Here is a 14,650-nt window from a genome sequence, read left to right as displayed (position 1 = left end):
AGACAATCGGGCGCCAGGGAAAAGGAGTGTCTCACTCCCTGATCGGTGAATGGGATATAATAGAAAAGTGTTATCAACAGCCTAGCAAGGGTCGAGGGGTCAATACAATACAGAATGTAATATATAGCCACAGGTCTGGCTCAGAGTCAGGTAGAAAGACCCATGAGGGATTGGTATTCAGGGGTCGTTTGGAAGTGAATCCAACACGACCAAATATGGGAAAATTTAGTCGGGTTATCTTGGGAGGAAGCAATCAGCTCCTCCATCTCTGCAATTCTTCCTAGACGAGTGAACCAATCTTGTATTGAGGGGGGGTGAGTAGATCTCCATAGCACATGTAGGCAGAGTCTAGCAGCATTAATCATATGCATGGCTAATGATTGGAAGTATAGACGTTTGGGGAGCGGTGTATGGTGGAGGAGAAATTGGGCCGGGGAGAAATCGAGAGGTAAAGTGGACACTGACGAGGTTATATGGTGGACTTCCTGCCAGAAGGGCAGGACGATAGGACAGGACCACCAAATATGGAGAAGGGACCCATCAGGTGCTCCACATCTCCAACAGTTATTGGGTAGAGAAGGGTTAAAACGATGAGTTCTGGATGGGGTAATGTACCAACGGGAAGCTAGCTTGTATCCGTTTTCTTGTGTCGATACATTCAGCGAACATTTGTGGGAGTATGTAAAAATTTGGTCCCAATCTGAGGAAGAAAAATCTATATCAAGGTCTCTCCTCCAAGCTCGGCAAGCGGGGAGCGAGGTAGGATTCCCATCACCGGTTAGAAGGAGGTACATGGATGAGATTAGATGCTGCTGGGGTTCAGCCTTAGAACAAATTGATTCAAAGGGGGTGAGAGGGCGAGTCCATTTGTGGCGGTGAGCAGAGGATGTGAGAAAATGCCTGATTTGAAGGTAGGCCCAAAAGGGAAGGTATGATCTTTCATGGTGCTCGCCAAAGAGGAGTAGGATTTCAATTGGCCTTTATGAAAAAAGTGTTCCGCTTTCACCTGGCCATGCGGCCAATGTTCAGACAGGAAGGCCTTGTGCATGCCCGGAGGAAAGTCCGGGTTTAAGCAAAGGGAGGTTAAAGGGTTGGGGGTATCCGAGATGGAGGCCGACTTGCATGTCAAGCGGAAGATGCTCAAGGTAGGACCAATCAGTGGATGAGTGAGAAGGGCCTGGGGGGTATGTTTCGTCATGAGCCACGGGATCGATGCTATAGGAGAAGAAGAGAAGGAGTTTTCTAGATGCACCCAATCTTTGGTAGTCGAATGAATATTCCAATCTATAATTCTGCAAAGATGACAGGCCCAATGATATTGCCTGAGGTCTGGGAGCCCAATCCCACCCTTGGATTTGGGGAGAACCAATTGGCAGAAAGATATGCGCGGGCGCTTGTGGTTCCAAAGGAAGAAGGAGCACATTCTCCTACATGAAGCGAAAAAGGCGGGTGGCAATTGGATAGGTAAGGTTTGAAATAAATAGAGGAGGCAGGGGAGAATGTTCATTTTTAGTATAGCAGCTTTGCCGACCCAGGAAAAGCATGGGCGATGCCATTTAGTGAGATCTTCCTGAATGGATTTAAGTGCTGGGATAAAGTTTTTGACGTAAAGGTCAGAGAGGTCGCACGTAAGCTGAATGCCCAAATAAGTGAGGGTCTCACTTTCCCATCTGAACGGGAACTGCGATCGGCAAAATGAGACTACGTCAGAAGGGAGGGTGACATTGAGGGCGTATGACTTTGAATGGTTGATTTTAAGGTTCGACATGTATTGAAAAAGTGAGAAATCTTTAAGCAAATTGGGCAAGGTGGTTCGAGGTTCCGTTAGAAACAGCAAAATGTCATCCACATAGGCGGCGAGTTTATACTCTTGAGCCAGTGCGGAAATGCCCTTAATATCTGGGTTAGAACGGAGTTTACGCAGCAGTGGCTCTAATGATAGAACAAAGAGGAGAGGAGAAAGGGGGCAGCCCTGGCGCGTGCCATTGCCGAGAGAGAAATGGTTTGATAAATGGCCATTTACCCGAACCTGTGCCATGGGTCCAGAGTACAAGGTCATGATGAAATTAACCACTTCAAGACCGGACACTTTTACTCCCTTCCTGACCAGGGCAATTTTCAGCTTTCAGCACTATCACGCTTTGAATGACAATTACACAATCATGCAACGCTGTACCCAAATGAATTTTTTACCATTTTTTTTAAACACATAAAGCTTTATTTTGGTGGTATTTATTCACCACTGGGATTTTTATTTTTTTGCTATGTAAATGAAAAAGTCCAAAAATTTTGAAAAAGTGTTTTTTTATTAAATTTTGCAAATAAATAATATTTCATCATAAATCTTTGCCAAAATGTATTCCGTTATCTTTTTAGTAAAAAAAAAAAATCCAAATTAGTTTATAACAAAAATTATAATTTTTAAACATTTTTTTTTACATTTTTATTTTATTTTTTTATATTATTTTTTATTTATTTTTATTACATAGTGTCACCCTAGCAGTACAGTGTCACTGTACTACTTGTGGGGGGTAATGAAGATTTTTTTTTTTTTTTTTTTACACATTGCTTTTACAGCCATATAGGATGTAAAAGCAATCATTTCTCTTTCTCTCTGTGTGCATTCATGCACTCATTGAGAAGTACTGACTGAGCTGTGATTGGTCACAGCTTGTCACATGGTACAAGCCTGTTGTGAATAGGCTTGTACCATGTGACCTCTGTGATCATTCACAGATTTCACACGTAGTAAGCAATGATGTCACAAGTGACATCTTGCTTACTACTTTGCATGTGATCACTGATTGGCCAATCAGTGATCACATGATCGGGACCTTGTACAGAGGTCCCGTCCGACGATCGGTGTTTCACTGTGTCCGGAGGACACAGCGGGCACCGGATCGCGGTGCTGCGCACTCCCAGGGAGCGCGCACAAGCAGGGTGCGGGGAGGCAGTTTATAAACGGCCACCCGACCCTGCACTGCCACCGTACGGCTGTTTATATACAACGGACGGACGGGAGGTGGTTAAGCATGTGTTCTCTCAGACCAATCGCCTGTAGGGATGCTCTCAAATAGTCCCAGGACACTCTGTCAAAGGCCTTCTCAGCGTCCAGAGAGAGAAGGAACCCAGGACTCTTTGATGTGTGAAGCCAATGGATGAGGTTGAGGGCCTTGATAGTATTGTCTCTCGCTTCCCTGCCAGGGATGAAACCCACTTGATCGAGGTTAATCAAAGAGGGGAGTAAGGGGAGGAGACGGTTGGCTAGAATTTTCGCATAAAGTTTCACGTCTACATTCAGAAGGGAGATGGGCCTATAATTGGAAACCAAAGTTGCATCCTTATCTCCTTTGGGTATGACAGTGATGTGCGCTTCTAGAAGGCGATGACACGGCACAGGGATTGAAGAGAAGGTGTTGAAAGCCGAAAGGAAGGGGTTGGACAAGATGTTTAAAACTCCTTGTAATATACTGCAGAAAGGCCATCAGGGCCCGGGCTTTTACCAGACTTCATTTGTTTGACGGCCCGTGACAGTTCCTCTGCCGTGATATTTTGCTCCAGTTCCTGGGCGGATGTCTCAGAAAGTGTAGAAGGGCTATAAAGATGAAGAAAGTCCAAGATCACAGTCGCTCTGAGTTTGTTGGTTTCAGGTGAGGGAAGTTCCGGAGGGAGGTTATATAATGCCTTATAATACTGCTCAAAATGAGAAGCAATGTCAGCATTAGTGGTGGCAAAAGAACCGTCTGGACCCCTGATTTTGTGAATTGTTAAGCTCGACTTTTCCGCTTGAAGGGATCTGGCGAGGAATCTCCCGCTTTTGTTCGCAAACTCATAAAATAATTTTTGAGATAAGACATATCTACGTTTAGCCACCTTGCCCAGTTCGGTTAAAAGCTATTTGCGGGTGTTTGTGAGTTCAGTCAAGGTTGAAGCCACTTGATTGTGTTTGTGAACTCTTTCCAAAAATTTGATGCGCTCCATAAGTTGTTGCAGATGTGCTTGTCTCTCCCTTTTACGCTTCGTAGCCATAGCTATGAGAACCCCGTGAATTACGCATTTATGTGCTTCCCATTGCGTCAAGGAGGAGGTATCTGAAGTCTGGTTGGTCGCGAAGTAATCTACCAATTGGGAGCGGATCTCGGCTTCGTTTGTTGGGTCGGAAAGAAGAGATGCGTCCAATCGCCTAATCTTAGAGCGGGAGTGTTTTTCAGGAAAACGCAACGTCATGGTTATGGGATGGTGATCTGATAGGACCATTGGTTCAATGGAGGTGTCATGAAGAAATGGCAGATCCACTTGTGAGAGAAAAATGTAGTCAATTCTGGAGTACTTGTTGTGTGGAGGAGAAAAGAACATGTAATCTTTAATGTTCGGGTGTAGGATTCGCCAAGAATCGTGAAGTTGTAAATCCTGAAGTTGTGTGCGGATCTGTCTTAGAGATTTGTATGGTAAAAATGAACTGCCCGAGGAGGAATCCAATAAAGGGCATAAAGGGACATTAAGGTCTCCCCCCAAGATCAGCACACCCGACTGAAAGGAAGAAAGAGAGGTGGTGATTGAGCGGAAGAAGGGAACCTGCTTGGTATTGGACGCATATAGATTTGCCAGTGTAATGGGTCTGTTGGCAAAAGTGCCTTTTAGAAACAGGAACCTACCTTCTGAGTCAGGGAGAGTTAAAGGGAGATGTTTCGCAATCAAGATGGCGACACCTTTTGATTTGGCGTGAGGGTTGGGGGCATGATAGACTGTCGGATAACGTGAGTTAAAGAGCTTGGGAATAACATCCTGTCGAAAATGCGTTTCCTGAAGGAAAACTATATCGGCTCTTTGTTTATATAAGTAGGAGAGCAGAATGGAGCGTTTTTCAGGTGTGTTCAAACCCTTCACGTTAAGAGATAGAACTTTCAAGGATAAGTGTCCTGACAATGATTTGGGAGAAGACATGTCCAAAGAGGTATATGAAAGAAACCTAAGGAGAAGGAACACGGGGTAGTAAGAGGATGGGAATAGGATTGAGGGGAGGAGAAAAAAAAAAATTAAAGATATAAATGAAAGAAAAATAAAAGAGAAAATAAGGAAGGGGAGAGGAGGAGAGTAGGTACAGGAAAGAAAAAAAAAAAAAAACTACCAGCGGGAGGAGTAGACCAGCTAATCCACCTAGATATATGAGAAGAGGGGAAAAGAGAAAGGACGAGAAGATGGGGGGGGGGGGTTAAGGGGTAACAGAAAAGAGAAAGGAGGGAGTAAAAACAGCCGGCAAGAGTCAGTAAAAGCTCTCCTGTGTGGGGAACGCGGTGGGTCAAAATCCAAAATAAAAAAGCCTGCCGTACGGAAGACCTTAAAAAGTGCAGGGAATGGAGAGGTGGGGCGAGGATAGGGCATTCACAGAGAGGGACTACGCCCAGCCGGCGAGGGAGATGTATCAACCCTCACCTGGTAGGGTGTATGGCTCAGGATTCAGTGAGAGATTGGGGTCAAGAGTAGAACGGTAGCCTGCGCTGGGAGGGAAGTGAGACAGGCAGCAAGCTATAGCAATGTTTGTGAGATACACATATGAATAGAGTATGACGTAGGAATTCTTGAGCGAAAATATGGTGTTGTGAGTATACCGTGGTGGAACTACTAGGAGTGTCGTCCTCAAAGGTAGGGCTTCATAGAACGGTCAGCCCGCCCTCTCCTCAGGGAGAGAACAGTCAGTGTCTCAAGACACCTGAAGTCATAAATTATTGGCAGAGGAACATTAAGGCATGACATGTGCAAAAAAAAACATACAGCTCAATTATCGCATATCAAAAAACACAATATACCAAATTGAAAACAACCAAAATGACAGAACAAACCCCCCCCCCCCCGGCCTGGACTCTCAAGGTACCCCTGGAATCGAGCAGCACCTCATATCAGATAGGATAGGAGGAAATGCGTGGGGAAGGAAGAGAAAGGCAGAGCACCTACATTGGAGCCTCATCAGTGGTACTCCATTAGTATGCAGAGGGTGGAAAAGGATACAGAGCGGGATGAGAGAGACCGATCTCTGCTAGGAGTCTCCATCTGGAGAGCTTATTGAGGTGATGCTCGTTCACAGGTGCACAATAACAGTGTGATGGTAGGAAAAAAAAAAAAAATATAAGCAAAGGTCCCCCACCCCTCCCAATCCAAACTCAGCATCCCGCTAATCTAATGAGTACGTGAAAAAGGATAACTGATGCTAAGGACTTCTCGTCGTCCTCTCCTAACTCTGTCTTCTGGAAATGGTGCAAGGCGAGTTGAATACGATGTGTGAGGGGGGACATAGAGACCTTCAGTGGTGAACCCGAGATCCTCGGAGGTCCCCAGGATAGGCTCGGAGTCAGATGTGCAGGAGATGTAAGAGGATCGGAGCCCTCTGGAGTCCACCCGGTGTCTCTAGGTGGCAATAGACCTATCAGAGGTGTCATGGAGGAGGCTGGGCAATAAATTGGTTGTAGACCCGATAGTCCTGTTGCGGAGCGACAGTTGTGATGCAGAAAATGGGCGGGTAGAGGGGAGGAACTTATTGGAATGTTCTGTGCCAAACAATCTTTAAAGGTCAGGAATCGTAGGGATGAGATCTCAGTGGCCCCAGATGCATAGGGCTGCCTGTATGCAAGAGAACCATTGAGTTTAGTCCAGAGCAGGTGGAGGGAAGACCCCAGGGTGATAGATCAGAGAGCTCCATAGGTAAGGCTAAATGGAACAAAGGATTTTGCAGACAAAGTCTGAAGAGTGATTAGGCTTACATTTTTTTGTTTTTTTTAATAACAAACACATAATTCTTACCTGCTCTCAGGCAGTGGTTTTGCAGAGTGGTGCCCAAATCCTCCTATTTTCAGGCCTCTGCCAGCACAACTGGCACCTCCCTCCTGTCGGGTGCCCCCACAGCAAGCAGCTTGCTATGGGGGCACCTGCTGCTTCCTCTGTCCATATACACACATAAAGCTGTGGCTTTGGGCCCACCCCCTCTCTTCTCATTGGCTCGCTGGCTGTGATTAACAGCAGCATGAGCCATTGGCTGAATCAAGAGGGGGCTTAGTACTTAGTGTGCATTAGGGGCTGGCTGGGGAGGGGCTGCTGCACACAGAAAGTTTTTTTACATTCATGCATAGAGTGCAGGAAGGCAAAAAACCTTTAACCGTTACAACCGCTTTAAGTATAAGCTGATGAAATCTTTAGTCAAGATCTGGGCTTTTCTTCTCCAGCTGTGAACTCCAGTCACTTCAAGCAGGCTAGAATGGGGTGGGGGGACACAGTTGCTTACAGCATATCTGTTGTGAGTGGAACAATGTTTCAAGCAAGAGATGACTCATCCTCAGTAGCAGTTGGGGAAGGCCCCTGTATTGCTTTTATTATTATTATACAGGATTTATAAAGCGCCAACAGTTTGCTCAGCGCTTTACACTATAACGGGAGACAATACAGCAACAATACAGTTCCATACAAGAGGGATAGGAGGGCCCTGCTCCTTGGAGCTTACAATCTAGGAGGGAGGGGCTAGTGGTACAAAAGGTAGTAACTGTGGGGGATGGACTGGTTGGAAGAGTAAAAGATTCCATTATTAGCTGGGGGCAGGATAGGCTTCCCTGAAGAGATAGGTTTTCAGAGATCACCTAAAAATGAGCAGAGTAGGCGATAGTCTGATAAATTGGGGTAGAGAGTTCCAGAGGATGGGGGAAGCTCTGGAGAAGTCCTGGAGATGAGCATGGGAGGAGGAGACAAGGAAGCTAGAGAGTAGGAGGTCTTGCGAGGAGCGGAGAGTACGGTTTGGGTGATATGTAGAGACAAGATCGTTGATGTAATTTGGGGCAGAGTTATAAATGGCTTTATATGTTATTGTTAATGTTTTGAATTTTATCCGTTGGGCAATAGGAAGCCAGTGGAGGGATTGGCAGAGAGGGGTGGCAGATACAGAACGGTTAGTAAGGTGGATGACTCTGGCAGCAGCATTCATAATAGACTGCAGAGGGGATAGCCTGCGATTAGGTAGGCCAATGAGGAGGGAGTTACAATAGTCCAGACGAGATATAACAAGGGAGTGAATAAATTGCTTAGTGGTTTCCGAGGTTAGGAACGGCCGTATCTTGGAGATGTTACGGAGGTGAAGTCTACAAGATTTGGACAGTGAATGGATTTGGGACTGAAAGGACAAATGTGAGTCTAGGATTACACCTAGTACCCTGGCATGAGGGGAGGGACTGATGATTGTGTTATTGATCTTGATGGAGAAGTCAGGGGAGGGGGCACGGGCTGGGGGGAATACTAAGAGCTCAGTTTTGGAAAGATTGAGTTTTAAGAAGTGGAGTGACATCCATGCCGATATGTCACTTAGTAGGATAGTAATGCAAGAGGAGACTGAAAGGGTGAGGTTAGGGGTAGAAAGATAGATTTGTGTGTCATCAGCATAGAGATGGTACGTAAAGCCATGGGAGTTTATCAAGTGACCAAGGGAGGAGGTGTAGATGGAGAAGAGAAGGGGTCCAAGGACAGAACCTTGATGGACCCCAACGGAAAGAGGGAGTGAAGAGGAGGAGGCAGCGTTATGGGTAGCGCTGCGATAGGTAGGAGGAGAACCAGGAGAGAGCAGAGTCTCGGAGGCCAAGAGAGTGGAGTTTTTTGTGGAGGAGGGGATGATCAACACTATCAAAAGCCGCTGAGAGGTCAAGTAGTAACAGTACGGAGTAGTGGCCATTGGTTTTAGCAGTTAGTAGATCATTAGTGAGTTTTAGTAGAGCAGTTTCAATGGAGTGTAGTGAGCGAAAGCCAGACTGTAAAGGGTCAAGAAGGTTGTTGTCAGTGAGGTAGGAGCTCAGGCGATTGTGGTCTAAGCGTTCTAGGAGTTGAGGTAAATGGCAGCAGGGAGATGGGTCTTAAGTTGTCCAGGTTTGTGGGGTCCAGGGAGGGCTTTTTAAGTATGGGAGTGATGTGCGCATGCTTTAGAGGGGAGGGGAAGGCACCAGTAGAGAGGGAAAGATTGAAGATGTGAGTGAGGGAGCATAGGATGGAAGAAGAGGGTGACCGTAGTAGTTGTGAGGGGACAGGATCCAGGGGGCAGGTGGTGAGATGGGCTTCTGAGAAAACCTTAGTGACCTCTTCGGTAGTAGTAAGGTCAAAAGAGGAAAGTGTTGAAGGAGGTTTACTATAAGGTATGCTAAGTGGGATGGATGTCTGTGCAGTGGCGATGCCCCAACGAATTGCGTCAATCTTGTTTTTGAAATGATTAGCAATCTCGTGAGCAGTGAGTGACGTACTGGGTAGAGGTAGAGGTGGAGAAAGTAGAGAGTTAAAAGTAGTGCAGAGACGAGGAGGACTGGATGATAATGTATTAGTAAGAGTGACAAAGTAGGCTTGTTTGGAAGCATGAAGGGAGGAATTGTATGTTAAGAAAGCAGATTTATATAGGGTGAATGCTTGCTGGGATTTGGTTTTACGCCACAATTGCTCCAGCGCACGACTATGTCGTTTAAGATTTCTGGTGTCGTCAGTCTACCAAGGTTCTAACGGTCGGGGCCTGATGCTTCGTGTTGTTAGAGGAGCGAGTCTAATGCGAATGAAAGCGAACTGTTGTAGACAGTAGTGGCCAGGTCAGGGCAGAACAGGGAAGAGATTCTGTCATAGAGTTGGTCAGTTGCAGAGTGGAAAGGAGCAAGGTTCAAGTTGTGAAGGTTTCTGCGGGCAATTGTTTGCCGCTTTGAGGGATAGGTGTTTGAAGAAGAGGACACTGTGAAGGTGATCAGATTGAGAGAGGAAAGGGGGTGTTTGAGGTTGTAGGGAGTGCAAAGATAGGAGAAAACAAGGTCTAAAGTATTCCTGTCAGAGTGAGTGGAGGACTGTATACATATAATAGGGGGGGTGTTTCTCAAACACAGACCAGACACAGGCCACAGTCATAAAAAGAGTGCAACAGGAGGTGAGAACTAATCAACATAGACAAAATGTATATACACTATTTGCTCTGAAATTAACAGGAGTCTATGCGTTGTTGTAGTTTAGAGTGGAAAAGCATTTACCTGTGAAAAGCAGGGAAGCCATGATTAGTATGCTGTGTTCAATTGCTCCTTGGCACTCTATCACAAACAACACTCATGCAGAAACAACACCCCATCTGTGACTGTGCCCCCCGATCTGTGACAATGTGTAGTATTGTGGATCAGTGATTGTACTGTATATTCAACAGGATAATTGCAATATGCAGACCTATGCGCCATGATATTTATTTTGCAAATGGATTAAGCTTAATGCATCATTCAGACAGGTGCTGACCTCTAATGCCTGGTACACGCTATCAGGTTTTTTTCTCCGTTCAGCCTGCTGGATTGAAGTGCCCAGGAGGAGCTCTCGCTGTGCTAACTATATGATGTTAGTACAGCAGTCTCCCTGCTGACTGGTCTATGCTCACAGCCATTGGCTGCCAGCAATGATTTGATGCTGATCAAATGCTGGTTTTACAGCATACCTGTTCAGCAGAAGCTGACTTTCGTCCAGGTTCTGTTTGACAGGTGTACACATGGGCAGAACATTGCCCGGTTTCTTTTGGACTGGCTGATACTGGACAGTATTTGGGCCATGTGTACGGGTCTTTAGCCAATGAATGGGTCTCTAGATTTCAGGTGCTGTGTGCAATCATCCCAATCCTGTATTTTGAGAAACCGTGACTGCAGACTGAGCCGCTCATCCCAGTTGACGGCCCTGCGGGCAAGCAACCTCTCTCGCTCATGGTCTGTGTTCAGGGCCACTTACCTGCGTAACTTTCAAATTGGAACTAACAGCTGCTTCTGTGCAACTCATGCTTTCAAATATATACATGAATAGGCTGCCTGCATTCTGCACCTGGAGCCTAGAGATGCATAAAACCAGGAGCTCATTCATGGGCCACAGGTGTCAGTGGCCATCTGAATGCGCTCTAATAGGGTTCAGATGTGAAACCATTGTTTTGTGTGTAGTACAGCTTTCCTTTCCCATAGCAGGAAACACTGATGTCTCTGTTGTCTTTTTGCTAGTGTATAAATGTTACAAATTTATTTTCTTTCTAGGGTTCTGGAGAGAATTGGTGCCAGGGCTCTTGTTGCTCATGTGCGGACATTTGCAGATTTCCTGGTATACGAGTTCTCTACCTCAGCAGGAGGGCAACAGCTTAATAAATGTATCGAAATGCTGAACGACATGGTGTGGAAATACAACATTGTCACGCTTGACAGGCTGATCCTCTGTTTGGTAAAGATATATGTTTTCAATATTTTCTATGTCACTTTTACAAAGGGTTAACCCAGAGAATTAAGTTTTTATTTGGGGATATGCTACACATTTCCCAAGATATGGTTCTTTCATATTCCTCATGTTAACTGGCCTGAGAAACCTCAGCATGCTTAACTTCCATTGAAGTGTTAGTAAGTGACAGATGTTTCTATCTATAGGCCATGAGAAGCCATGAAGGAAATGAAGCACAGGTGTGCTATTTCATTATTCAGTTACTTCTTCTGAAACCAAATGACTTCAGAAATCGAGTGAGCGACTTTGTGAAGGAGAACTCCCCAGAGCACTGGCTGCAGAATGACTGGCATAACAAGCACATGAATTACCATAAGGTAGCGTACTTCAAGCAACTGCGATGTTACATCTTCTATGAAATGTCTAAGTATCATGAAACAAGTTTTGTGCTGTAATCAAAGTTGAATTTGTTGTGGTTTTATCATTTAACACCCAGCATCAGTTCATATCAAAAAAAGGCCATGCTTTGCTTTTACAGAATCCAAAATTGGCTGTTACTACCTCCTGTTGTAATTATAGGCTGAATCTCTCTTGCCTAGGGAGTTACCCCAAAGATGCTATTATTTGTTCTAGCTGTGCAGTTTATAACATGTAATGTTTGATGGAGCACTGTGGCGCTTACACTACATGAATGTTATTTTACCATCAGTGTCTCCTCCAATATGTTGTTATGCAGCTTCTCTGTAATATTAATAAGTCTGATAAGGGCCACATGCAGTTTTTTTGTTTTTTTTTACATGCATTACAATAAAGTCATCTCGTGCTATAACTGGGTAGTATGTAAGTTGAATAAATGCCTTTGAACATATCTGTCATTTAAACATGTAAAATTTGTACTGCATTATGTAATAGGTTTTAAATTATTTCCGTAAAATGGATATCTGATGGCCTGATAAATAGTTATAGTGGCCTGTTTTTATAAAAAAAAAACGTGTTACCTGTGGTCTGCACTTAGTATAGGAGCTACTGTTTTTGTTGTTTCTCTGTCCCACTCTCCTGCAGACCCCAAAGACCCATGGTTCCCACTGAAAACTATTATTCTCTCCAGCAGTTCCAAGATCCCCTCCAGCTCTCAGCAATGGGGACTTCTTCTGTATACCAACTATCTATGTAACTAACTAAACAATTGCATGTGACATGGACAATTTTTTGTTTGCCTACATCAGATTCCTCTATCTATAACAGATTCCTCCACCCACACAAGCAAGGTTGAGAGAGGAATCCACCATCTCCCCCATCAGAACAGTGTTTTCGGACTGCCACTGGCTGACAAAAGTTATTTATCGTGTTCATTTTGACAGAAGTAGAGCTGTTGAACTGGGGCAGGCACACCCAACGAAATTCTGCTAGTTCCTGCTGAACCAGCTGAATTTCAATCTGCCTAGACTCCTATTTAGACTAAGAATATGATTATATATGCCTCTTTTTAATATGATGACTTCATTAACCAATAGAAAAGCTTAGCAGGTTGGATGTTATAGAAATTGCATGATGGTCATTTTTGTTATGAAAATGTTAACTGCTTGGGAGTATTTTTTTTTTTTTTTTTTTTTTCCCTGCCTTCTCTTTCATTGGAGTATACAGATCTCTAAAGCATTAGACTTACCCTTAGGTGCTTGAGCACAATAGGTAAAAAGGTATGTGCCCTTGCTTCACAGTAACATCTCAGGTCCAGAATGTTCTTTTCACTCTAAATATGGGTGGAACATGTTCCAAAAGGTGAACTTATCCTTAAAATATCCTTTTACACCCATATTGCATGCATTAATTGCACAACACGTGTCAAATGAACACTGCTCGTGCAGTGCTGTGCTGAAAACAGGTTTAACTTTTACTATGTTTGTTTTTGTAGATTTTTAATAAATCCCCTTAAATGTCCCAGCATAGTGACAGCATTAATTGAATAAAGATCTACTTTCATTATGTTTATTGTACACACTAATAATTGTGACCATTGTAATTTTTTGTTCCTAGAAATATCCGGAGAAGCTGTATTTTGAAGGCCTTGCAGAGCAAGTTAACCCACCAGTGCAGATTCAGCCCCAGTACCTCCCTATCTATTTTGGAAATGTGTGCCTACGGTTTTTGCCCGTGTTTGACATAGTCATCCATCGATTTCTGGAACTGCTTCCTGTCTCTAAGTCTTTGGAAACTTTGCTTGACCATCTTGGGGGCTTGTACAAGTTTCATGGTTTGTTCTTTATTTTGCCTTATTTATCTGGCTGGGGTTTTCCATGTTTAGACTTTAACATCTTTTAAATGGTCCTCATTATGTATGCCTTTAATCAGACTTCAAGCACAATATGAAAAACCCAATGATTGTTATTTCAAATATAAAAACTATTTAGTCTAATAGGACCAGTTTTGATATTACAATATATATTGTTTAGATATATATCTTTTGTTCACATTAACCACTTGCCCTCCAGAGGATTTACCCCCTTCCTGACCAGGTCATTTTTTGCGATACAGCACTGCGTTACTTTAACTGACAATTGCACGGTATTTTTTTAGGAGCCTGAAAGCAATGCTTCTGCGATCAGCCGACCAAGGATGCAATCTTAGGCTCCTGCAGATTGCCTATATAGCTGTCTGCCCTTACCTCGTACCGACAGGCAGTTACTGAATGGCAGAAAGAATCAATGAACTACTAGAGCACTCCACCAGCCCCCTGGTAGCTTATTGAGCACTGCAAGCCATCAGCTGCAAAGACTGTCAGTATTTGTAGTTTACGCATTCACAGAAGTTTGTGAATGAATGACGCGGACATGTGGTCAGAGCCCTGCACAGCTGTGTTCTTTTCAATTTGTGACAGCGAGTGCGTGGAGAATATCCCTAGCTCACTGTCACAATTAGAAGGGGTATCAGGGAGAGGCAACAGGTTACATGTTCCACTCTACACATGGGTGGAACATGAAACATGTCTTCCTGTACATCAGGGGTCCCACACAACCCTGGAGGTGTATTAGTGCCTTGAGTGCGGGAAATGTCTTCTAGATGAATGTTGCTGGACATCCCAGCTCTCATGTGGGGAAGAAGCACACCCTGATATACACCTCAGATATAGTCCATGGCTGATCTTCATCATGGAAGAAACCGTTGATAAGGAGATCAGAGGTCCCCAAAGACATGGATGAAGTGTGGGACCGGGTCGGCCATTGATATCAGGAGAAGAATATAAATGGAGTGTGAAATGCTCTGTAATGATGGAAAACATTTCCCCGACTCAGCAAATCTCCTAATAGATTGTAAGCTGGAAAGAGCAGGGCCCTCAATCCCCTCATGTTTTGCATTGTATTGGTATTGTTCTGTCACATTTTCTGTCCCCTGTTCGCTGAGCGAACTATTGGCGCTTTATAAATACTGTATAATA

General features: G+C 44.4%; 1 protein-coding gene across 2 annotated transcripts in view; it reads left to right on the top strand.

The window, feature by feature from the left end:
- Positions 1–14,650, top strand: part of MED23 (mediator complex subunit 23) — a 146,415-nt gene that overhangs the window by 105,465 nt on the left and 26,300 nt on the right. For both annotated transcript variants that reach the window (XM_089676173.1, XM_089676172.1), the window contains 3 exons: positions 11,043–11,223; positions 11,424–11,594; positions 13,252–13,468. In XM_089676173.1, coding sequence (XP_089532299.1) covers positions 11,043–11,223; positions 11,424–11,594; positions 13,252–13,468 — 569 coding nt within the window. The remainder of the gene's footprint in view (positions 1–11,042; positions 11,224–11,423; positions 11,595–13,251; positions 13,469–14,650) is intronic.

The sequence above is a fragment of the Staurois parvus genome, unplaced genomic scaffold, assembly GCF_062004578.1.
Source record: "Staurois parvus isolate SC_StPar_1 unplaced genomic scaffold, SC_StPar_1.0 ptg000165l, whole genome shotgun sequence".
In the NCBI taxonomy this organism is placed as follows: domain Eukaryota; kingdom Metazoa; phylum Chordata; class Amphibia; order Anura; family Ranidae; genus Staurois; species Staurois parvus.
Note: the sequence above shows the minus strand (reverse complement) of the source record. Positions and strands in the feature narration are given on the sequence as shown.